We start from the raw sequence: 27,282 nt of genomic DNA on the forward strand, positions 1-27,282 counted from the left end.
TACAACATTATCTCCACCACACACCCCTTTCACGTGGGAGACAGGTGCTGGTGTGATCTTTTTTTAAAGTAATGATTTGGACACTTGGGAAAACAATATAATGGGCCTGCAGACATAGTCGCCATTACTTTTGCTGCTGTTTTAACTGATCTTTTTCCACAGTGGATCCATGCCACTCGATTGAAGAAGGCTCCATAACAAAGTTGTGTTACAATAACAAGTTTGCTGCTATTAACGCTTTTTGTGTCCCTATCTAGTCTCTCTCTGGCCAGTTTTCTCTGTCTCTCTCTCTCTCTCTCTATTTCTGAGCTCTACACAGATTTGACTGAGAATCCTCAAGATGTTGTGAACAAAGAGGGGAAGAGATCTTGCGCCCCATTTGGAACCAATCATCCTCACTACAACCATGACAGTCCTCATCACGGGTTTCGTGACTTCATTGCTCGGGGCAGGGCTACCCGCCCGAGCCTTCATGACTTCATCATTGCTCGGGGCAGGGTTACCCGCCCGAGCCTTCAGGACCACTTCATTGCTCGGAGCAGGGTTACCCGCTCGAGCTGGACTTCGAGACAACATCTTCTGGACTAACTTCGCTAACTGGACCACACGAATGTGTTATGTCTTTCATCTGATGCCGTTTTCTACTATTATTACACATCTCTATGCTCTAAAACTCTGTATTCTTACAGGACTCTGTTCTCACTATAGGTCGATATGCCTTCTAATTTCATTTTTCCCCCCCACTGTTTTAGAACAAATTACTCTGAAGGAAGTAGCGTGTATCTGGGAATTAAGAGGTTTTGAGTTTCTCTAAGCTCCGGTGAGGTGGGACGAGGGCTGATCGGGCATGCCCGCCCTCTGAGCACCAATATACGTCAAGAAGGGCAAAGATTAACTCAGAATTAATTCTCGATGTAATCACATACATGATCATGAGGTGATAATGATCAAATAGGATGCTAGGATTTGATAATAGTGATACTATTATCAAAGGGGGGGATTGTTAGGTTTATATAAGTATTAATTCTTGGCCAAGAATTCAGCAAAATTATTCTGTGTCAAAATTATATTAGTTGAAACGACCTTAGGTCCAGCTGGACATTGTTTGGGAACATTTTGTTTATGAAATGTGTATTTTGAACAGAGAAGTGTCTGAAGGTCTGTTTTGGTGTCAGATCGACTCACACACACCCTGAAATGGTAGAATTAAAGTTCATGTTTATGTTAATCCATTCAGTTGAAACTTAGGTCATAGCTTCATAAAAGCTATGAAATATACTGAAATATATTGAAATATACTATGGTAGTGATTTGGATCCCGTAATTAATGAATGCATTCCGTGATTAATGTTAGTTTTATAGTTTTAGATTAGTTTCATAATGACATTATAATTATAGTTAAGATCTTATGATTCTAAGGGTTTTTAGTTTAAAAGCATTAACCTAATTTAGTTATGAGTTTAATCCTGTTAGTTGTTTAATTGTTCTCTCTCTTTCAAACATATTCTCATTGTTCTTGTGGTTAAGTTGTTCTTATTTTTAATGTTTATTTTCTTATAACATTCTTTGTTTTAGCATTATTAAAGACATAGTTATTTGTTATTTTGCTTATGTTGATGAAATCAAGATGTAATTTACTGACTTAACACACATTTATGTGTTAAGGAGTTATGTTAAATTATTAGATCCTTTCTGTGCAAACGTGTCTTTGACCTTCTCTGAATAGACTCCGTAGACTAGACATTCTGTGTTTAGACATTCCATGCTGATATCTATCTGTACCTTACTGTCATCAGAAATATGTTTTTATATTATGATTGATTCAAGATCATTACACACTTCCACATAGACACACACCCATTACACACACACACACACACGAAGACAAAACATAAACACAGAAACACTATAAGACGTTTCCAAAGATGTTTTCATTTTGACGAAGTGACTGTGCGAATAAACTGACATGTGAATCTCTGATTCTGATTGTCTGTTTCTCTCGACCTGATCATTCTCGTCCTCGGCCGAGGGTGGCCCACGAAGGAATCGGGGTCTCTTTCTGGGTGAACCCAACAAATATATTTCTAAAAGTGTAATCTAGTATAATTATTTTAAAGTGTGTTAAGTGTTAGCGTGAAAGCGTGATGTTAGTATACTTTTTATATATTTACAAAAAGTACAATTTGTGTAAGTACATTTTCAATATACTATTAAAAATATGAATATACTTTAAATAAATAATATACATATAAAGTACATTTTTTTTTTCGCCAGGGTAGGCAGCTTCAACATCATACTGAGATTCTGTTCAAATTGTTTTTTTTTTCTTCTATGAAGCCTGAGCCATTTATTTTATTAGTTTATAATTATTGTTTAATTTAGTCTTCAGGAGAGACTGCCTGCACACAGTACTAGTATTAATAGTTTTTTTTCAGTCAATGGGTCAAGCTAATACTCTGGCGACTTCCCTGTGTAGATTAACAGTGCGTAAATGCCAAAATCACAGTAAAAAAAATTAGTTCATTTTCATTTAACGTACAATAAGTCAGTATGGACCCTTTTCACGTGACGTCACGACAAACGCGGCCGCCATTTTGGACATGTACTACCAGTAGTTTACCACAGCCAACATTGAGGAACGGCAGCAAAGAAAGTTTTTACTTTCAGCAAGACTTCCATCATGCCACTATATTGTTGTGCACCTGGATGTAGTAACCATCAACAAACAAGGCAAGGTTTATCATTTTATCGGATCCCGACGGAGAAGATGGATAGCGGCCATTAACAGGAAAGATTGGCAGCCCTTGGCATACCAACGCTTGTGTAGTGACCACTTTGTTGGAGGTAAGACGAATAAAATTAGCCAGAAAAGGCATTACATTGCTGTTAACATTCTGTGGCGGCGAGTGTGTAACCAAATAGGTTAAAATAACCCATTGTAACCTCTTTGTTCTTCTGTAGTAGCTATTGTTGACTAGCTAATGTCAACAAGTAGCTGGTATATTACTGTAGTAATGTTTACGTTCAGTCATTTGGATGACTGTTAAAACCTTTCAGTCTCAAGTTTTTCCTTTACTGTATTTACTAGTTTACTGTAATTATGATCCAGCAGCTATTTACACCGGATCCAATGTAAATAGCTGCCGGAGCCAACGTCCGAGGTTCCGGAGCGCGCTCCGGCTTGCTCCCCCTCAAATTAAGCAGCACGCTCCGGCTTGCTCCCGGAGTGCTCCGGCCGAGGTTCCGGAGCGTGCTCCAGCCAAGGTTCCCCTCAAATTAAGCAGCGAGCTCCGGCTTGCTCCCGGAGTGCTCCGGCCGAGGTTCCGGAGCGCGCTCCGGCCAAGGTTCCCCTCAAATTAAGCAGCGCGCTCCGGCTTGCTCCCGGAGTGCTCCGGCCAAGGTTCCAGAGGGCGCTCCGGCCGAGGTTCCCCTCAGATTAAGCAGCACGCTCTGGCTTGCTCCAGAACAAGCCGGAGCGTGCTGCTTAATTTGAGGGGGAGCAAGCCGGAGCGCGCTCTGGAACCTCAGACGTTGGCGTGTATGTGTATGGCGATGGGTTTTTAACGACATGGGCATACAGATCATGTGGGCCGAAGTCAGGTAAAGATGAGGGCTTTGTGTACTTCCGTACGTCAGTGAATAATCCTGGTGGAAGCAGGTAAACGTCGTTCTCTAAGCCTGCTAACCTCAATTTTTGCAAATACCTCTCCCTCTGCTCGCCCTGTAAATGCCCTACGTCGCTGGATAGTGAAGGTGTTTTCTGCATCTCGCTCCTTTTTCTTTTATGTTTTTCGTTTGTCGCCTTCCTCGCATTCAAACTGATTCGAGCCGAAGTCCACTACATGTCCAAAATGGCGGTCGCGTTTACGAAGGTCATGTGACTGAAAAGGGTCTATATCGAATATCATGACAGGCCTACTCTCACCTAGTGAGGGGAAAAGATATTGCTTGGTGATTGTCGATATATTCTCCAAGTGGATAGAAGTTTTCCCTACAGCAAAAAAGGACTCGGACGCAGTGGCCAAGGCCTATGGGATATAATTCCCTGATGGGGCATTCCAAGGAAGATTTCCAGTGATAATGGCACACCATTTATAAGCCAGGCATTAAAACAATGGGGTAATTATTTGGAATAGACTTAAGACAACATTGTGCATACCACTCTGCTACTGGAGGAATGGTAGAATGGGAGATTGAAAAATAAACTGAGCAAATGCTGTGGGTGGTAAAAGAGAGCAACTGGACTTGCTTGAAGATTCTTGAAGACGTTTCACCTCTCATCCGAAAGGCTTCTTCAGTTCTGTCTGAGCCCATGTTTACATTAGACCGTATCAGCGGATCATCAGATTAACGTTTTTAAAACGATTAGTGTGCACACAGCAACACCAATACACGATTTGCGTGCTCACAACAATACCAATACACAGATACACTCGGCTCCGCAGGCATCCTGCGCTCCAAATCACTCCGCCCTGAACAGCGAGTGCCCTCTGGAGGGTGCGCACTCCAGCCCTGCGCAGCTCACACAGCGCGCGAGTGAAGCACACTAGCAGTGTTTTCGGGACTGAGCCGCTGTGTGTGTGATCCCAGCGCATATCACTTACCACTTGCAAGTGGAAGGATGGCAAGCCTAAAGACAATCATAACTACACAATGGGCAGTATTTGCATCAGTATTTGCAGTATTTTCATACTTTTATACTCTTTAATGAAAGGTGATACAAGGCGGAAGTCCACGCCGTTTTTCAGCAGTCGCATCACGTGACCAACGCCAGTGAATCAGGAAGGTGGATGTCGCAGTGACGTTGTCCAATGAGACGCCAGCTAGAGCTCAGCACAGCGTATCCGCATATTCTGAATGTTTACACAGCACCGGAGCTGACACGATCTGGATTGAACACATGGACGCTGGCGGATTCCCGTTTCCCGGCGTTTCCAGGCGGTTTAATGTAAACGGACAGTGCATCCGCGAAGAAAACGAGACAGATACGGTCTAATGTAAACGTAGCCTGACTAGTAGGGAGTATCAGGTATTTATCCTCTCATGGATGAAAAGCTCATCTAAGGTGTCGTTGAGTCATCCTGTTGGTGTGGGTCACTGGGGGCTGGATGTGAACGGCCTAAGAGTCATTAGGGTGATCAATGGATTGCCCATTAAGGTGATCAATGGAATGCTGATTCTCTCTGTCCTCCTGTATGCCACTGAAAACAACTGGATTTTGGTGTGCATTCAGTTGTCTGGGAAGTGTGCCAAGGATTGCATTGTAGGTGGCTGATAAATGATGTCTTAGACCCCCATCTCTGTTCAGTGATGGCCGTTCCAGGTTGACAAAAATGGCTTCTTTAACTCCTCGCTCATACCAACGATCCTCTCTGGCTAAAATGCGTACGTTCCAATCCTGAAATGAGTGTCCTTTGTTGTTAAGATGAAGGTAGACAGCAGAGTCCTGGCCTGAGGAACTGGCTCTCCTGTGTTGAGCCATACGCCTGTGAAGCGGTTGTTTGGTCTCACCAATATACGAATCTGTGCATTCCTCACTGCACTGAATTGCATACACTACTGTAGGTACCATGCGCCATCTTGTGTCTAAGAACTACAACTCCCAGCCAACTTCCGCGTTGACTACGTCATGCCTGGGCGGGATCACGTACATCACATTCCTCAGGAATTCAACAAAGGACTTGGAAATCCACCATCTCGTGCTCTTTCATGTCTGACTCTCAGCGAGACGGGCTGAATGAACGTCTCACCATCAGACGTCTAAACCGCGCGTTTTCTTCTCTATCTGGCCCTGATCAAGTTAGATTTCGGAAACACGCGATCATCAACTCAAGCGAGTTGTAGCTACTGCTGGTACTAATAAACCTGGGTCCACGCTTCAAACTGATGTCATGACTGGTCTCTTTATTTTCCTTGCTCGTCATGAGCACCGTGAAAACTGGCAACCAACAAAACAAACAACACATACCACACATTAATATTTAACCAAAACATACAGAAACATAAGTAAAGAAAAATACAATATAAAAGTAAGATAAATTACCGTGTACGCCTTGTACCAGCGGCAGAAGTTCATAAAATGTCCATAAAGCGTAGCAAGTAGCCACCGCTATGCACGCCAACTCATTGAAATCCTTTACCTGGCCTTAGCGCTTCCAGGTCATAAGTTCATGTTCAACTCACGTGACATACACGATTCAACCAATACAAAAGTTAAACAAAAAGCAACCCAAAAGAAAAATATACTTAGTCAAAAACAAAACCAATTAATAATACAGACAACAAAAACAAACCCATAATCAAACAAAAGGTCCATGTTATTCACGGTTGTCACATTGACAGGCCTACCAGCACCAGTTACACTCCCACCAAAATTACCTTAAATTATCGCACACAAAATGTAAAATCACAGTCAATGGTAATTTTACCCAGCATATCATTGAAACCTTTAATTCATAATCACACTGTTCATTTAAAATCTCCACCCCCCAATGTAGAAAATAGTTAAAACACAGCAAATATTTCAAGAAAAAATTCATAACATTTACACCAGACATAGCAAACATTTCCTTTAACTGAAACTCCTACAATAGAACAGGGAACCCTGCCGTCAAAAGGTTTAGAGTCACTTGCATACACCATAAAATGGCAAACTTTAACTTAGCTTTTAATTCTAGAGGTTACCAGGATGACCAACTTTTGTATTGGCCGCTCAATAATGGAGGGCTTGACAACACGCTCACCCTTTTTTCCCAACCTCCGTGAGCCCACTTGAATTACAGCTTTACGTACTAGACCATCATCACTCTCACAGACTTCCAAAACCCTAGCCAGCTTCCATTCATTGCGAGAAACTTCCTCATCTTTTACAATTACAATGTCCCCGACCTGTATATTCTTCCTGGGAGAATGCCACCATTGCCTTAGAGAGATGTTGGCAAGATATTCCTTCTTCCACCTGCACCAAAACTGCTCACACAGATATTGAACCTGCCTCCACCGTTTCCTTGCATAAAGATCTTCTTTCTCAAACCTGCCGGGTGGAGGAAGCGGAATAGATGACTTCATGGTAAGCAGGTGGTTTGGAGTGAGTGGTTCTAGGCTGGTGGGATCACTTAGGCCATCCACTGTGAGAGGGCGGTTGTTAACTAGTGACATTGCTTCATAAAAGAATGTTCGCAGAGAAGCATCATTTAGTCGCCCAGCACATTGTGTAAGAACTGAAGTCATCACACCCCTCACTGTCCTAATCTGGCGTTCCCAACTGCCACCAGCATGACTTGCACTAGGTGCATTTAGACAAAAATCGCACTGCTTGGTTGCCAAATAGGCGGCCACTCTCTCCTTGCTAACTTCCTTTAATGCTTTCCTCCAGTTCACTTTTTGCTCCGACAAAGTTGGTTCCTTGATCTGATCGAAGATGCCTCACAACTCCTCGGATAGCTATAAAGCATCGTAAAGCATTAATGAACGCATCAGTGGTCATATCTTCCAGCATCTCTATATGAACCGCTCTAGAGCATAGACAGGTGAATAGAAGGCCATACCGTTTTTGCACCTTATGACCTTGCTTGGTATAAAATGGACCAAAACAGTCCATGCCGCAATAGGTAAATGGTGGGGAAGGATCTGTGCGGTCAGAAGGGAGATCTGCCATTCGTTGCTGCTCTAGGGGCCCACGAGCCCTTCTACACCGGACACATCTCCTTATGTAGTGAGCTACCACATTGCTACCACCAACAATCCAATAACCATTGGCTCGAAGTTCATTGAGAGTTTGTCCTCTGCCCTGATGCTCGATTTTCTCATGGTGGTGTGCAAGTACAAGCTGTGTAACATGACTATCTCTGGGAAGGATTACTGGGTGCCTTACTTCAAAAGGTGCCATTGCTCTCCTTAATCTTCCTCCCACCCTCAATACACCATCTTGAAGGAACGGGTCCAGGTGGTACAGTGGGTTGCTACGACTGACCTTCCCACCCTCTTGGCTGAGCATACACATCTCTTCTCCAAACACTGCTCGCTGTGCAAGCTGAATGAGGGTCAATGCAGCCTTCCTTCTTTCCTCCACGCTCAAGAGCGCTGGTGTCTTCAACCTCTTTGCCAACCTTTGAATTCGAGCCACAACATTTACAGCCAGAGTCCACTTTGAGAAACGTGACAGGCATTGCAAAAAATCAGTTTCTTCTGCAACATAAGTTTTCAATACTTGGACAGCTTTAACCTCTGGGTCTCCCACCAATAACTCTGGTGTTCCTGGGCTGGCCACTATCTCTCTTTCCCACAGGAATCTGGGTCCTGTAAACCAGTTGGAATTGATCAGTTCGTCCACCTTAAGGCCTCTAGAGGCATGGTCAGCAGGGTTTTCCTCTGTGCTTATGTAGTGCCATTGCTTTGGGTCTGTGACCTCACGGATTCTCTGTACTCGGTTTGCGACGAAGACATGAAATCTTCTCGCCTCATTATTGATATACCCAAGGACCACTTGTGAGTCTGTCCAAAAGTATTCTCTGTCAACCTTGAGGTCAAGTTCTTCTTTCAGCATGTTACTCATTGCTGCGGAAATGACTGCTGCTGTCAATTCTAAGCGAGGTATAGTGACAACTTTGATAGGGGCGACCCTAGCTTTCCCCATAATCAAGGCACAATGAACATTGGCATCATTCAAAAGCCTGATATAAGAACACTGACCATAGCCTTGGTTGCTGGCATCAGAAAAATGGTGTAATTCAGTCCTCACAATCTTTCCAAAATCCTGATGTATAAAACATCTTGAGATCTGTATTTTGTGCAGGTTTGGGAAATCCTCCAGCCAGCTCTCCCACCTTGGCCTTAATTCACTTGGCAGTGGTTCATCCCAACTAATGCCCTTCTGGCACATTTCCTGCAGTATCCTCTTCCCCAAAAGGACATATGGGGCCAAGAAACCCAAAGGATCATAAATGGAGGACACAACTGAAAGGATGCCACGGCGCGTAGCGGCTTTCTCCTCAGGGGAGATTGAGAAGGAGAAGACATCATTTTCTACATCCCACCTCACTCCCAGCACATTCTGTACGGGAAGATGATCATGGTTAAGATTGACATTCTTCACGTCAGCGGCACGATCAGTCACACTTATTGACTCCAGTACATTTCTGTTGTTAGAAAGGAATTTGTGGAGATGCAATTTTCCTTTAGCACATACAGCTTGAGCATCCTTCACCAACCTTATTGCCTCATCAACTGACTCCAGACTTATGAGCCCGTCATCTACATAAAAATGGTTCCTAATGAAACGGGCAGCCAATGGGTACTCCTTCTCATTCAAGCTGGCCAGCTGCTTCATAGCATAATTAGCACACCCTGGAGAAGATGATGCTCCGAACAGGTGGACCTTCATGCGATATTCTGTGGGTTCTGCATTTATGTCACCATTCTCCCACCAAAGGAAACGCAGATAGTCCCGGTCTTCTGTACGGACATGAAATCTATGAAACATTTTTTCTACGTCACACATGATGGCAATTGGGTAATTACGGAAACGACAGAGCACTCCAGTAAGCCCATTAGTGAGATCAGGCCCAGACAACAAATGATCATTCAAGGCGGTGCCTTCATACTTAGCAGAACAGTCAAAAACTACCCTTATCTTATCTGGCTTCTTAGGGTGATAGATGCCTTGATGGGGAATATACCACACATTTCCAGCCTTTGCTTGATTTTTTACCTTTTCTGCATCACCATCTCCAAACACTCCTTCCATAAATCTCACATAGTCACACTTGAATTTAGAATCTCGTTCCAACTTCCTTTTAAGATGTTTCAAACGAATTAATGCAAGCTTCTTATTGTCTGGAAGATGAGGACGTGCTTTAAAAGGTAGGGGCATCTCAATGTGACCACATTCATTTTGACTGACACCTTCCTTTAAGATCTGAAGAAACTGAACATCCTCCTGTGATACACTCCTCTCTCCCATGCGAGTATCAGCAAAGTCAAGTTCCAGGGCTCTTATGACAGAAGCTGGGGTCACTAAAGGCATTTCCTTAACCAATACACGATGGCAAAACCCCGTCACGCTCTCAGGATTAGTATTCTGCCTCACACTTCCCACAATGCTCCATCCCAAGTCTGTCTTGATCGCATAAGGCTCATAATCACCGCCTGTAACAACTTGCCGTGGTGCCAGAGCCCTAGAACAGTCATACCCTATCAAAAGTCCAACCTCACATTCCATCAAAATGTGAATTTTGTCTGCTATGGGTACGAGATGTTTCCACCTCTTAGCTATCTCAGGAGTGGGAATGTGTGCTCGGTCTAGAGGGATAAAATCCCTCGTATAGGTGGGAGGTAAGAGGATGGAATAATCTGATGAAAGCCCTCGGACTTTGAGTCCACTGACCCTTTGGCTTTCCACAACCGAACCTACTCCCATCATTGTAGAGAGCTTTAATCTTACTGGTTCCTTTTCAATTTGCAGCTTTTCACATACTTCTCGATCAACGAATGTATGACTGCTCTGAGTATCCAATAGGGCATAAACAAGAATCTCTGTCTCTGTATTGGTTGATGAGAGCCAGACTGGCACAATCATTGATGTACTGCTGCTTGCTTCTCCACTAACAGAACATGAAAGTGAGACTGTGTTCTCTTCAACAGGCAAAACAGCTTGTGAAGACTCGTTTGCTACAGGACGATCTTTGTGCAATGATGTAGGGTGGCGTTTCTTACATAGCACACATGTGACTCTATTCCTGCAATCTCTGGAGATATGCCCTCTTTTTAGACATGCAAAACACAGCTTATTGTCAAGCACAAATTTTCTTTTCTCTTCTTCTGAGCTTCCCATCAATTTCTGACATTTGTGTGTGGCATGACTTTCTCCACAAAACGCACATTTAAGTGATCCAAAGTTAGGCGCCACTGTTGTCAAGAGTGAATTAAAATCTTCAGTGTCACCATCCTTAGACTTGGACGAGGAACAACCTGCTTCTGAGGAGCTCACATCTGTTGCAAAGGTATTTGCTTGTGACTGTTTTATTTCTCTAGCTGTCCTCTCCGCTGTATTTTTAATTGCATGCAATGATGACACTGGATTACACGCTATGCGTGCCTCCTTTGCAATAAATGCAGAAAACTCACTAAAGCCTGGATAGTCTTTGCTTTTGTCCAATTCTTTTGTGACGTAGCGATTCCACCTTCTTGTCACCCAATCAGGGAGTTTGATCAGCATTTTCTGGTTCTCTTCACAATCATTCAGAACCTGAAGGCCCTTGACGTGTGGCATAGCATCGCAACAAGATTGTAAAAAGTCACTAAACTCTCTTAACTTAATATACTCTTTTGCGCCAATCTTTGCCCATCTGTTGAGTTTTTCCCTAAATGCACGGTGCACCACAAAGGAATGACCATATCGCTCATGCAGCTTCTTCCATGCTTGTTCATAGGCCTGTTCATCTTTCCTATAGAAGCTACCTTCCAAAACTGACTTTGCTTCGCCACCAATGTACTTTTGTAAATAAAACAATTTGTCTGCTGCATTGAAGCATCGTCCTTCTATAAGAGCTTTGAAGCTGGTACTCCATTCTATAAACTGCAATGGATCCCCAGAGAATACAGAGGGTTCTGGAACGGGAAGTCGAGTTAAGGCCATTGATTCCTGCAGAGCTTGCACTAGATATGTTTCATTCTTTGCAGCTTGTCCTGTCAAGTATGCAGCACTAGGGGGAACTGGATTGGGATTACTCATATCACATGCTGGGCTAGGTTGCTCACTTTTTTCTCTTAAATCCTCCTCTTTGTATACTCTGAGTCTTGCTCTCATTACTTCAAGATCTCTGTGACGCTCAAGCTTTCTTAATTGCTGACGTTTGGCCTCTCTTTCATCCTCCATCTCTACTTCAGCTTCCTTTGCTGCCAACTGTGCGGCCGCCTCTGCTCTTTGAGCAGCAATACTCCCGGCTTCAGAAGGATGGACGGAGAGCTGGCCATGTTTTGTGACTCTAGAAGCAGTAGATCCATATATTGACCGTGCATATTCATTGTCGAGCAGCGAACGCAACCTTGCCCTCTCTGCCTCTACATCAAAGTCAATATCCTCTTCAGTTGCTCGTACATTCATCAATCTCAACAGGTCTGCAGTTACTGCGCTGCAAGCATCAATTCTCCTCCTAATTTCTTGACTTGGTGCAATGTTACGCCGCATGTCATTGTATAACTTTCTCATTTCAGTCTCTTGCCTCTCCATTTCATCCATCATCTCGAATAAAGTTGACTCATTGCAGTATGTCTTCAACGCAGATCTTACATCTCTGACCTTGACTTTCCATTTCTCATATGCCAACTTAAACGTTTTTTCTTTCTGAGAGAGTTCCTGCTCTTTCAATTCTTGCATTTTTGGAATTAAGCGCCTGTCACGGGAGGACTTTCTAATTTCACTTGTCTGTGGAATGGCAGCACTAGGCTCTTTCCTTTCAGTCTCAGACTTTCCTATGCACAAGGTACATGAAAAACGTTCTTTACACTTTCACCTTCAGCTTCAATCACTTCTTTGGTTTGTCCACAAATACTACACTCGTGCTTTTAGCACATCATCAACTGGCTTTTCAACTACAGACATTTTATAATCTTAAAAAGGTTGGCATACAAAGCAATAAAAATTGTTACTTTTTTTTATGATATACGACCTGTGACACGGCAGATGAAAGAGTCCGACGAAGCAGGGTACAAAGCAGGTAAGTCCTTTCTGTCCGCTAAGATGAAGACACGATGATGAATTGTTCCATAGTCCACCGAAAAGGCTCCCACACGATTAAGCCCCCAGTTGACACGGGTTGAGCCAACTGCACACGACGGTCTGGCGTGATGGCTACCGGAGTTATCAATCCGGCCCACCACTGAGAACAAGGGTAGCAGAAACCAAAGGACGGCCCACTACAGAGTACAGCAATCCTCGGTCAAAAGGCGACGTTTTCACTGTAGCTACTGCTGGTACTAATAAACCCGGGTCCACGCTTCAAACTGATGTCATGACTGGTCTCTTTATTTTCCTTGCTCGTCATGAGCACCGTGAAAACTGGCAACCAACAAAACAAACAACACATACCACACATTAATATTTAACCAAAACATACAGAAACATAAGTAAAGAAAAATACAATATAAAAGTAAGATAAATTACCGTGTACGCCTTGTACCAGCGGCAGAAGTTCATAAAATGTCCATAAAGCGTAGCAAGTAGCCACCGCTATGCACGCCAACTCATTGAAATCCTTTACCTGGCCTTAGCGCTTCCAGGTCATAAGTTCATGTTCAACTCACGTGACATACACGATTCAACCAATACAAAAGTTAAACAAAAAGCAACCCAAAAGAAAAATATACTTAGTCAAAAACAAAACCAATTAATAATACAGACAACAAAAACAAACCCATAATCAAACAAAAGGTCCATGTTATTCACGGTTGTCACATTGACAGGCCTACCAGCACCAGTTACACGAGTTATTAAACCGGTTTGCAAGTATTATTTTTCTTTTAAAGCGTACGCAACTGCAAGCAAAAAGGCAGTTTTTCTAAAAAGTGGCTGGCCTTCTCTTCTTTTCTGTTTCTTTTAAATCCGTGCATGGTACTGAACAAAGACTTTTCGTCTTATCAACTATGAAGATCACCAAAGAAAGCTTCAGAACTACTCTCTCTCACCGAAGCGCAACCTTCCGACTCGAATTTCTTCAGACAGAAGACAAGACTCTTTGCAGTAAGAACAGGCATTGGGCAAACGGAAGTTTAAGTCTTAGGAATTATTCACTTAATGTGAAGTTATATGAAGTTAAATGAAGTTTATACACTGAATTTTGGTTCTCTATCATTTGTTTGTTGATTTAAAATTGGTTAATCCATAAGTTTGTGCATCTCTCTCTCTCTCTCTTCCTTAACATTTTAATTTCACTACTCACCCACATTTTGACCTTAAGATTTCAGGGGGTTTGATAATGTTATGAGTATGGAATTCTTTTGTTACTTAGAAAACACGTGCCCAGCAGGCCTGACCAGGCCTGATGTACATACCAACAAAATCAGATAACATTCCACACACCCTGGCTCTGCCTTCCACGAACTACATTCCTTGGGCCTTAACTCCTCCCCCACAAACACGTGGAGTTAGCCACAAGAGCCAACCCTCTCAAGAGAGACCCAAGGTGTCTCTCTCTCTCTCTCTCTCCCCCTCTCTTTCACACACCCACACCCACATATTCATATACACACACCTCACTGTATATATTCCAACTGATTATCCATTTTTGATCTTTGTATAATAAATTCATTTATTATCAAAGCTGTGTGTATTCATCTGCTGTTTCGATACTTTGAAGTTGACCAATCGCAAAGAATTCAAGGAAAGGTGTAGACAATTTATGTAACATGGTAAGTGATCAATAATGATATACCATAATTTAGCTGTTTGGTAATTTATCCAGGATTCATTGAACGATTCACTAAATGATTCACTAAATGATTCACCTGAGTGATTCATTTCAAACGATTCAAATGAGACTGATTCTATGGTATGATTCAATTCAAATGAGTCAAATTAAACGATTCAATAGGATTGATTCATTTTAATTATTAACCTTCAAATTTAATGAGACTGATTTCATGTAATTATTAAAGATTGATCACTTATCCAATCCTAAATACACAAAATCATTAATTACACCTACACTACGTTGTGTGCTCCGTCACCCGTATGGTAAGCTGGACCCCCAAGATGGCCGCCACTAGGGAATCCCCGACTCTGTGATGTCATGTGAAAACTATCTATACCACGTAGTTCATTAACTGACTACTGCCACAGACTGGACAGTAACCAGTAGGTGAACCCTGTATGACAGTATTATAGATTTAATGTTCTCATTTACATGATAAAAGGGGGAATTGTAGAGTAAATTTTAGTGTCACACTGTCTTGTAATTTCCCTTTTCACTGAGCGTTTCCTTTTCAAGGACTAACGACTCAGAACATTCACCACCGCAACATGTTAATCTTATCATGCTCGTTATGTGCGTAGCAGATGTGCGTACAAACCAGCGATTAGAGAAGATCCAATCAGCTTTAGAGCTGATTACGCTCCAGCATGTAATTGCAATAGATGTAATGCAATAGATGTCTCCTTTTTATCTAGTAAAGAGTATATATAGATTTGAGAACAAAGGGACGGTATGAGTGGTGTGCTGAACCCTTATCACCATGTGTCTGTTTCTGCAATAAACCTTCTTTAACTTACAAAAGGATGAGACTGGTGTTGGTGTTTGTCATTTTTCAACGACGTGTTGGAAAGATCTTCAGGAGCAACATCAGGGCCATTTCTGACTTTAATTTTAGTATAATGTGTTATGGATGTGAACAAGAAGTCAGGAGATGAGAGGAGAAATTTTTATTTTTAATTTTTAACTTTGATCAAAAACACTTCCACTGTTGAGGTATTTATAGATTTATTTTTAGAATGTACTTACACACACACACACACACACACACACACACACTTACCTTTCTGCTTTTTCATTTTGTCCTTGGGCATTTTATTTATAATTTTATTTTTACTGCTTGACCATTTTGTAGTTTATTAGGTTATTATGGTTTCAGAATGGGATCAGAAATTTAAACATAATGTAAGTAAACTATGTGCAAACATTACAACAAATTCAATACTAGACCGGACAATTCCCCGGGGGAAATTGTGAGAGGATGCAGTGGGCGAAGCAATTCGGTCACGCATGTTCGCTGGCCGTGAATGTGTGACCTGCAATGATGTTTCAATGCAATGATCGTGTGTGTGCTTGAGACAGCAGCCATCATGAAGAAGAGCTATTCAAGAGTATAACCAAAGTGACTACAGGCGGAAATTAGCATGTACTGCTATAACCTGGGACAGACATCTGTCCTTACCACAAGGATAATGTTTAATTTGTGCACTGTCCCTTTTAAAAATAAAATAAACTCTAAACTCTAAGAAGAGTGTTTGTATGTACGAACAGAAGTGTTCCTAATAAAGTGGACGGCTAAGTTGAAGTGTCATGCCGACCGAGGCTGTTTGTTTTTTTTTCACAATAAAAAGAAATTCACAAAATTGTTTCACAGTGAGTGCTAGAAGGGTCTCCTGAATAAAATGATGTATTTTTTTTGTCTGTAGTCTTAAAAATAACGACACTAGAGCGATTTAAAAACGAGTGACTTTTCTCTCACGTTTATAATGCGTGTCATTGAGCTAAGACACACAAGGTCTTGAATTTTGTGCTGTGTTTTACGAAGGACCAGGCCTCGAACAATGACAAATAACTCGACAACGGAAGCAGCTATTCACAAAATTCTTTCACAGTGAGTGCTAGAAGGGTCTCCTGAATAAAATGATGTATTTTTTTGTCTGTAGTCTTAAAAATAACGACACTAGAGCGATTTAAAAACGAGTGACTTTTCTCTCACGTTTATAATGCGTGTCAATGAGCTAAGACACACGAGGGCTGGAGTTTTCTACTGTTTTTTATGAAGGAGCAGGCCTCGAACAATGACAAATAACTCGACAACGGAAGCAGCTATTCACAAAATTCTTTCACAGTGAGCGCTAGAAGGGTCTCCTGAATAAAATGATGTATTTTTTTGTCTGTAGTCTTAAAAATAACGACACTAGAGCGATTTAAAAACGAGTGACTTTTCTCTCACGTTTTTAATGGGTGTCAATGAAGCCTGTCAGCTGCCCTGTCCTCAGTTTGACGCTTGTCATTCAAAAACTGTAAATCCTATCGTTTAGGTAGACACATTGTGTGAATCAGGACAAGTTTTCCTACTACTTTTGAGAAAATCATGTCTGTAGAGTGAAATTTGTGGCTGAAAACACAGTTTAAGCGAGAAAGTTTGAGCTTTATTTTCAACCTCTCTCCACTCTGAGTTAACGACCTTCACTATGTGTAACGCAATAGACACCCATTCAAAAGCTGGATTTTCTCCCGGAACCCACATGGCGTTTGAGCCGGGCCTGATCCGAAAGTGTACAACCTAGCAGAAAAGTTGAATGCCAGATCCACAGAGGAGAAGTTTTCCTACGTTTTAGAGTTTGAATCACATCTCTAGGTGAAAGCATGCCAGAGCAGCGGACGTTTGAAAAACGTTGAAAAAGTGCTTTTTTTTCAATTAATTCCATAGAAATGAATGGGGTTTTTTTGGACGATTTTTTTGCGACTACGTCGCGAAAAAATCGTAATCTGTAGAGAAAAGTAATAGCATAGCGAGTCCGATCGAGCCGCACGTTTTGATATATTGTTTGTCTGTGTGCGACGTACGGTTATTGAGTTATTCGAAATCAAAATCTGCGTAGGAATAAGAAGAAGAAGAAGAAGAAGAAATACGTAGAAGAACAATAGTTGCAGTGCTTTGCACTGCAACCTATGGGCTCCCCTAGGGGAGCCCATAGGTTGCTGTGCTGCAGCACTGCATCCTAATAAAATGTTTTTAATCACAGTTACAGAGAATGGATGGATGGATGGTCAGATTAATTAATCACTTCAGAATCCTGTTTATGAGAGAGAGAGAGAGAGAGAGAGAGATGTGGTCATTGTTCACTTGAACTATCACTGGTAAGATTGTTCAAGTCTATACGCCCTGTAGGAAATACACTCACACACACTGTTTCAAATCTCTTCACACTGAATGGCAATTTGCTAACATAGCCAGGCCCCTACTTACACATTACAAAAAAGGAGCCCTCTCTTTAAAGCCACGCCCACTCTCTCTGCCACACAGAACACACACAACCAGGAAGTTCATTTCAGAGAAAACGAAACTCAGTAGAAAGTTCAGAGTCTTTCTCTCTCTCAGTACAGGAAAATGGCAGAGGCTGGTATTTCAGTAGATCATTTTTCTGTGGATCTGTTCAGCTGTCCAGTGTGTCTGGATCTCCTGAAGGATCCTGTGACTATTCCCTGTGGACACAGTTTCTGTAAGGTGTGTATTAATGGCTGCTGGGATCAGGAGGATGTGAAGGGCGTCTACAGCTGCCCCCAGTGCAGAGTGACTTTCACTCCAAGGCCTGTTCTGTGCAGGAACAACATGCTGGCTGAAGTGGTGGAGAAACTGAAGAAGACTGAACTCCAAGCTGCTTCTCCTGCTCACTGTTACGCTGGACCTGGAGATGTGGAGTGTGATTCCTGCACTGGGAGAAAATACAAAGCCGTCAAGTCCTGTCTGGTGTGTCAGGCCTCCTATTGTGAAGCTCATCTTGAACCTCACTATCAGTCTCCTGCCTTTAAGAAGCACAGGTTAGTTGAAGCCTGTGCAGAGCTCCAAGAGAAGATCTGCTCTGAACACGACAAACTGATCGAGATCTTCTGTCGTACTGACCAAAGCTTCATCTGTTATTTGTGTATGACGGATGAACATAAAGGTCATGATACAGTTTCAACTAAAGCAGAAAGAAATGAAAAACAGGTGAGAACTGGACATCATTCTTCTTTTCCAAGTCATTTTATACAAATTCTATTTCTAATCTAATTTCTATTCAGTGGATTTAATTGGTTCTCTGACTGTCATTCTCTGTGAAGTAAATTTTTATTTCCAGTCCAACAGTAATATGTAAAGAAATGTTAAAGAGGTCAGACCAGTCAGTCTGCTTTAAACACCCAACAACCTTCTTCCAGCGTTTTACAGCTAAAGTGCTCACGTGACTGTGTTAAAGCTCTGTAACTGGAGATCATATTTCATAACATTTAATGATCTACAGGTTAAAAAAATTATCTTTCTGAATGTGAGTGGATTTGTGGTCCATTTCTGAAAACTTCTTTGGGATGAATGATCCTGATTCTGGAAAGTTCAAATCTCTGCACAGATTTTGGTCAAAACTCGGCGTTAATGTCAACATTCACTAGATTGATGAAGTTCAATCCCGATGTTCACTGATGGTTCCCCAGATAGCAGAGGGTCGTTGATTCGACGTGGAATCATCGGCATGTTCTTCCACCTATACGCCGTCGAATCACCGTCGATCACCGACGTTGATTCAACACCGCTTTGCTCATACGAGTTTCCGTTGAAACGACGTTGAAAAGTGGCTGGTGGTCGACAGAGAATAGACCCCCTTTCACCCTTTATTCAACTACGTATTTCGGTCAATTTATAATTGAATTTTCGGCGATGATTCATCCAACTTTACTTCCTGTTTTATGTACAACAGGAAGGCTACAAATTAAGCAAAACAGGCTAAATTAAACTAGCTAACAATAAAGCATCGGGGCTCTTGCCTAGGATGAACACACATGCATACTTCAACCATGAAAGTGAAACTTAATTTATATCAATGTGCGTAGGCTACGTCCTGTTTAATGTACAACAGGATATAAAAGTGCATGCAACAATGCACCTCTCCTAATGTTTGTCAAGCTATCTAATGAGGCATAACTTTTAACATTTATAAGGAACAGAACACGGCGGCACGGTGGTGTAGTGGTTAGCGCTGTCGCCTCACAGCAAGAAGGTCCTGGGTTCGAGCCCCGGGGCCGGCGAGGGCCTTTCTGTGCGGAGTTTGCATGTTCTCCCCGTGTCCGCGTGGGTTTCCTCCGGGTGCTCCGGTTTCCCCCACAGTCCAAAGACATGCAGGTTAGGTTAACTGGTGACTCTAAATTGACCGTAGGTGTGAATGTGAGTGTGAATGGTTGTCTGTGTCTATGTGTCAGCCCTGTGATGACCTGGCGACTTGTCCAGGGTGTACCCCGCCTTTCGCCCGTAGTCAGCTGGGATAGGCTCCAGCTTGCCTGCGACCCTGTAGAAGGATAAAGCGGCTAGAGATAATGAATGAATGAATGAAAGGAACAGAACACACTTGAACAAGTTCTTAGGCAGCTGGGCCATAGAAGGTTCACGCTGCACGCTGCATGCTGCACGCTACACACGTGTAAAGAAAAGTGGACAAACGTAGCATGACTTGCTCTGGGCCATAGAACGGCGTTCACGTTGCACGCTGCATGCTGCACACTTCACGCGTGAAGCAAGAAATGAACATGCACACTTTTTTCTAGGCGTGAAGATGGAAATTCCAGTCAATGCATGCGGTCACCGCCGCGCCAGCCAATCAGAACGGGTCTAGGGAGATAACTCTATGCTTTCAGGGGAAAACTTCAGAAAAAATATAATTGAATGGTATAATTGAAAAATAGTTCTTCATCGGGATTGTCAAGCAGATTATAGAATGTTCGGTGAAATTCACCACGGGTTTCTCTCAGAAGGAAGTGTTCTCGGCTCCAAATTCTGTTCCTTTTTCTCTTCCTCTGTCTCAGTAAAAGCAGAATGAGGCAATCGTCGTCATCCGAAGAGTCCATATTGTTGGTTACTCGGTCAAAGTAGAACAGACGCAACACGTGAACATCCAAGCATGAAGTTTAATGGCCCAGGATCCGGTTCTTCACGTGAACGTGTAGCGTGCAGCGTGAACCTTCTATGGCCCAGCTGCCTTAGAAACATTTTATGATTTATTTATAATTGTGGCCTATTCCTCCTGCGGCGCAGACACCTGTACATGGAAACAGAAAAACATAACCAAAATTAATTTGATGCAGCATTGATAAAGAAAGTCAGCAGTAGGCTATGGGTTTCTAAATGCCACCCTACCTCATTATTTGGACATGGGGAAAAACTATATTTAAAATCCAAAGAGGGATGGAGGGAGGACAATTAAAACAAAAGAAAGAAATGAAATATAGAGTAGAGTATATTTGATAAAATTAAGGATGTTTTTATTCAGTAAACATTTAAAAAAATGTTCTACAACACTCTAGCCTAGTGACTTACCAGTAACAAAATAGACTTGAAGTATTCAGATCCGCTCTGCATAAAGCAGCTAAATCCTCTCTCTGTCTCCTGGCAGAAAGCTCCTTGGTTTGCTTGTTGTCTCAATCACAGCTGGTATTCTGTAGAAAGACTTCTTTTCACCTTTCCCATCAGCTTTGTTAGAACCCTAACACAGCACAAAAGTTTACCATTGTAGGTTTATGATGAACCAAGTGCCTCGTGGGTTCACAAACCGCGCGCTGCCGTTATTTCCCCCTAATCACGAGTTTGTTGGTCTTCCAATGTAGCGCAGGGTTTGTTTACTTCCGGTTTCGGGTGACGTCAGTGAAAGGGGTCTAATGGGGGCATTACCGCCACCCACTGGATTGGGGTGTAAAGCAGTCTGAACAAAACGTGTAAACATAAACATAGGAGAAATGAACCCGTTTTTCTAACTCGTCCTCACTTAGTCTACTTTTCTTTTTTGATTAGTCTGGATTTGATATTGTAAATTTAAATGTGAATCAATGTATATTCATTGGACATGAACAAATGAATAAATCTTGAGTAATCTTGAGGGGCGTGTGTGTCCGGGGCGCGGTGTCGCGGGGGGGGAATCGAACGAACCCTCCGATCCCCCCTGGCTACGGGCCAGTTGCTCATCCTACCAACGTTGAAAACTGGTCGGCAAAAGTGACGATGGTTCAACGTCGTATATTCAACCTTCTCTGACGGTCGACAGATCAACCTTTACCCACGTTGATTCAACGGTGATAAATCGACCCTCTCAGACGGCGGAGAAATCGACGTTTCACGGCGCCGTTTCAACGTTGATTTTCTGACGTACGACAGAAACCGACCATTCTGACCAAAACTCTACGTCGTTTCAACGACCCTCTGCTATCGGGGTCCTTTAATCCGGTGGAATTGGGTGTGTTTTTGAATGTACACACAGCACCTTAAAGAAGTAAACCTGACTATGACTCTGGATTTTACTGCTGAACAAATAAATAACTCCCATGAATCCAGATGTGCACTGTGCATGTCTCCCCCCTCTAAACTCACTGAGAAATAAAAGGGAACAGTGATGACGCGCACTGCTCTCAGATCAGTCTTCTTCTTCTGTCAGGTTTTATGGCAGTTTACAAGCAGAGTGTATTACCGCCATCTACTGGACTGAGGTGCAATCAAATGGATGTCATTTCAAAGAAAAATTGAATAAAAAGGAAAAACAACAAACTAAATCCTATTTGCTAATTTTGTTTCTTTGCTAAATGTTATCATAGCACAAGTGATGTTTTCTGATCTCGGCTCACCTAATAAGGTGTCTAAAGAAAAGGCTTTCTTGACTGCGTTCACTTCCCTCTTCAGTTTTTGTCTGTAGAATTTTAAGCACCTTAAAAGAACATGATCTACATCCTCTCTCACTCCACAAAGTTCACATTTTCCAGATGGATGTTTGTTTGCAACGTATAAGCTGTTATTTAATCCAGTATGGCCTATTCTCAGTCTTGTAAACCAGACCTCCTCCTGTCTGTTTGGGTAACTCGGTTTTGTACTTGAGATCTTTTTGTATATTATATAAGTGTCTACCTTTCTTCTCCTTATCCCATTCAGCTTGCCATATGTTAACTTTGTTTAATGAGTACCTTAAAGTGCATATCACGGGTAAATTCAGGAGCAAGATCAATGTAATTCTCCTATTTTATATTAAACTTTGGTCAAATATCTGGAACATTCTGCATTGTTGTGTTTTTTTTTTTTTTTTTACCTTGTGCAGTACCAGAAAAATTCAGTTGAAATCAAGCCGTTTGAGGTGAATTGGTCCGCCTCTGAAAAAACTTGGCGTTTGAATTTCCCGGCAAACATTAATTTTCGTGACGTCATCTGCGGGACACCTCCCTCTGAATCCTACATCAGTGCTGGTTTGTTTCTGAGAAAACGACCTGGTGGTTTTCTGCAAATTTCTTCGTTATCGCGTAACTATTAAAATGGTAAACAGATGTATCATAGGAGGGTGTAGCAACACCAATCTTGATGGGATTAGTACTCATTGTTTTCCAAAAGACCGGACAATGAGAGAGAAATGGGAGCGCTTGGTCTACACAGGCTGTGCACTGAAACCGTGCAAGCTCTCGCAGCCTGCCGGCGCTTCCGCAGGTGACATCACGATTCTGGCTCCAGACTCCCTTGGGATTTTTCCAGACGCATTTGGTTATTTTATTTTTTTCTGCTGTAGACAGATGGCCTTGTGCAAAATTATGCTTCTGGATGAGTGTGTAAAGGGTGTGTAAAGGGACATACTTTCATATAAAAAAAACCCTAAATTGGTCCAGAATATGCACTTTAACTTCTGATCTACTGAGTGGAATACTTAACTGAACCTCCTCTTCTTTGGTTGCCTCTTTTGCCAGCTTGTCTGCTTCCTCATTGCCACCAACTCCTTTATGGGCTGGAACCCATACAAACTGGATTGATATTCCCTGTTGACTGATTGCAAATAAGATATTAATTTCATTCAATAAGTCCTGTCGGCATGATGATTCTCCACTTTGAACGGATGAGATGACACAGAATCGGAACAAATAACTGCTTTAGGGGGCCTAGTTTCTTCTATCCACTGTAATGCAATAATAATGGCTGTCATTTCAGCTGCAAATATTGACTGATTACTTTATTCCGAACAATAAAGAAGAAAGATATAAAAATAAAAAAAATTTAAATAAAAAATGCAATAATCAAAACATCGTTATAAACAAACAGAATAGCGCAGCCACAAGGCAGTAACATAATAATGTTCAGAAAGGATTAGGAAGAAGTAAATAACTTATCCAATCCTAACCCTCTATACCACCGCTAATCAAACGTCACTTTCCGCCATAATAAACTATATATACAAAAGAAAACAAAAGCAACAAACAAAAAAGAAAACATACGAACATACCAAGACATACCGGCATGGTATAATATCGATCAAATCATATATACAGATACTCATTTTTTTAATATAAAATCTCCTTCTCACCCCCGGCGGGGGGGTGGTATCCATGTCATCCTCAAGCTCGGGTCCTCTGGGAGTTTGAGGGTTCTGCGCAGTATCTTCGATGTTCCTAGGACTGCGCTCTTCTGGACTGAGGCTTCAGATGTTGTTCCTGGGATTTGCTGGAGCCACTCTCCCAGTTTGGGGGTTACTGCCCCAAGTGCCCCCACTACCACGGGGACCACGCAACCCTTGACCTTCCACATCCGTTCCAGCTGCTCTTTCAACCCTTGATACTTCTCAAGTTTCTCATGTTCCTTCTTCCTGATGTTGGCGTCAGCTGGGATCGCCACATCTATCACCACCACCCTCTTCTGCTCTTTGTCCACCACCACTATGTCCGGTTGGTTAGCCAGGATCTGTTTGTCAGTCTGGAAGCTGAAGTCCCACAGAATCTTGGCCCTGTTGTTCTCAGCCACCTTCTGTGGTATGGCCCATTGGGACTTGGGTATTTCTATTCCATACTGGTTGCAGATGTTCCTGTATACTATCCCAGCCACTTGGTTGTGCCTCTCCATGTACGCTGATCCAGCTAGCATCTTACACCCTGCTACTATGTGCTGGACTGTTTCAGGGGCTTCTTTGCACAGTCTGCATCTTGGGTCTGATCTACTCTGGTAGATCCTGGCCTCTATGGCTCTTGTGCTTATGGCCTGTTCTTGTGCTGCCATGATTAGTGCCTCTGTGCTGTCTGTCAGTCCTGCATTATCCAGCCACTGGTAGGATTTCTTGATATCAGCCACTTCCTCTATCTGACGGTGGTACATGCCATGTAGGGGTTTGTCTCTCCAGGTTGTCTGTTCCTCCTCCTCTTCTGCACTCTCATCAGGGTTCTGCTGCCTGAGACATTCACTTAGCAGTTCATCCTTTGGGGCCATCTTTCTGATGTATTCTCGGATTTTCGATGTTTCATCCTGGACCGTGGTCTTGACACTCACTAGCCCTCGGCCTCCCTCTTTCCGCTTAGTGTATAGTCTCAGGGTGCTGGACTTGGGGTGGAACCCTCCATGCATGGTGAGGAGCTTTCTAGTCTTGATATCTGTGGCTTCTATCTCCTCCTTTGGCCAGTTTATGATACCAGCGGGGTATCTGATGACTGGTAGTGCGTACATGTTGATGGCTCGGACCTTGTTTTTACCATTCAGATGACTTTTCAGGACCTGCCTTACTCTCTGAAGGTATTTGGCTGTGGTTGACTTCCTTGTGGCCTCTTCATGGTTTCCATTAGCCTGTGGGATGCCAAGGTACTTGTAGCTGTCTTGGATATCACCTATGTTGCCCTCTGGTAGGTCAATCCCTTCAGTCCGGATCATCTTGCCTCTCTTTGAGACCATCCGGCCACACTTGTCCAATCCGAATGACATCCCTATGTCATCGCTGTAGATCCGGGTGGTGTGGATCAGCGAGTCTATTTCTCGCTCATTCCTGGCATACAGCTTGATGTCATCCATGTAGAGCAGGTGGCTGATTGTTGCCCCACTACGGAATCGGTACCCGTAGCCGCTCTTCGTGATGATCTGACTGAGGGGGTTCAGGCCTATGCAGAACAGCAGTGGTGATAGCGCATCTCCTTGGTATATGCCGCACTTGATGTTGACTTGGGCAATGGGTTTTGAGTTGGCCTCTAGGGTTGTCTTCCACATTTCCATTGAGTTCTGTATGAAGGTCCTTAGGTTCCTGTTGATCTTATACAGTTCCAGACATTCCAGTATCCATGTGTGTGGCATTGAGTCGTAGGCTTTCTTGTAGTCAATCCAGGCAGTGCACAGGTTGGTCTGTCTCTTCTTACAGTCTCGGGCGACTGTTCTATCGGCCAGTAGCTGGTGCTTGGCTCCTCTGGTGTTACTGCCAATTCCTTTCTGTGCCTCGCTCATGTATTGAGCCACATGCTTACTCATTTTTGCCGCAATGATGCCTGACAGGGCCTTCCATGTTGTGCAGAGACAGGTAATTGGCCGGTAGTTGGATGGGATGGGTCCCTTCTGGGGGTCCTTCATGATTAGGACTGTCCTGCCTTGGGTTAGCCATTCTGGGTGGGTTCCATCCCTCAGCAGCTGGTTCATCTGTGCTGCTAGGCGTTCATGGAGTGCAGTTAGCTTCTTCAGCCAGTATGTATGGATCATATCGGGGCCTGGTGCTGTCCAGCTTTTCATCTTTGACACTCTTTCTTGGACATCTGCCATTGAGATGGTTACTGGTTCTTGTTCTGGGAGGTTGCTGTGGTCAGCTCTTAGGTCCACTAACCATTGGGCATCGGTGTTGTGTGATGCCTTTCTTTCCCATATGTCTTTCCAGTATTTTTCCACCTCAGCTCTTGGTGGGTCTGACCGGTTGTTGTTCCCCTGCCATTGAGAGTACACCTTGGCTGGTTCAGTGGAGAACAGCTTGTTTATTCTCCTGGCCTCTCCTTCCTTGGTGTATCAACCGGGTGGCCAGAGCTGTTAGTCGCTGTTTGGCAGTTTCGAGTGCCTCTGGTATGGAGAGTGAGTTGTACTTCCTGGGCGCCCCTTTATTCACCATGTTCCCTTTCTGTAGTTCAGCTAGCTGGCTAACTTCTCTCCTTGCTGCCTTTATCTTGGCCTCTAATCGTCTCTTCCATGGTGGATACTGTTTGTTATGTCCCGAGCCCACCTTGTGTCCAAGCATCTCCATGATTACTGTTGCTGTACTGTGTATCAGCTTGTTGGTCTCAGTGATGGTTCTTGTGGAGATTGTCTTCAGAGCAGCATTCACATCTACTAGTAGAATGTGAATCTTCTGAAGGTACTTGGCAACTCAGCTTCGGTATTTGTCGGGGGCTCCAGGTTTCCAGTTGGGTCACGATCTTCCTTCTCAGGTCAGCAGCTCTTGTGTTGAGGCTGTTAGCTGTTGGGGCTTGGTACCCAATCTCTGGTTGTGGGGATGATGACATCTCCCCGCTGACCTGTCTTCCTGGCTCCCCCTTGCCGTAGCATCGTTGTTGTATTTCATCTCTAGTTGTGATAGCAGATTTCGATTATGGATGTTGGAACACTGGGCTAATAGCTGTTTCTTTGTTATACTTGATTGTGGGTTTCGAAGTATCCAATGGTCCCACATTCTCTTGTATAGTAGCATTCCAGCAAATCCGTATTTTCTGTCCTCGTCCATCGATGTCTTGTTCCAGTAGCCCATTTCTCATCAGTTTGCCCTGGTTCCCTAGCAACTGACGCAGACCTTGTTGACCCGGGCGACGTCTGAGCCGGTATTCACTCATTCCTGAGGTAGGCTGATATATCATGAGGGGTTTTGCCTAAGGACCCTTACTGGATGATGTTTTGCCCCGACCGGGATTCGAACCCCGATATCCTGCGTCGTAGTCAGTGAGCATTACCACTGTACTATCCAGCTGATATATAAATATAATACACACAATACATATATACAGTACATACATATACACATACCTATAAATATACACAAAATACAAGACC

At 43.0% G+C, this 27,282-nt stretch overlaps 1 protein-coding gene across 1 annotated transcript in view; it reads left to right on the plus strand.

The window, feature by feature from the left end:
- Positions 1 to 17,844: 17,844 nt before the first annotated feature.
- LOC132864403 (tripartite motif-containing protein 16-like) overlaps positions 17,845 to 27,282 on the plus strand; it is a 35,702-nt gene continuing 26,264 nt past the window's right edge. Inside the window, exon 1 of the mRNA XM_060897825.1 lies at positions 17,845 to 18,459. Within this exon, the coding sequence (XP_060753808.1) occupies positions 17,860 to 18,459 (600 nt within the window). The 5' untranslated portion in view covers positions 17,845 to 17,859. The remainder of the gene's footprint in view (positions 18,460 to 27,282) is intronic.

The sequence above is a fragment of the Neoarius graeffei genome, chromosome 17, assembly GCF_027579695.1.
Source record: "Neoarius graeffei isolate fNeoGra1 chromosome 17, fNeoGra1.pri, whole genome shotgun sequence".
Classification (NCBI taxonomy): domain Eukaryota; kingdom Metazoa; phylum Chordata; class Actinopteri; order Siluriformes; family Ariidae; genus Neoarius; species Neoarius graeffei.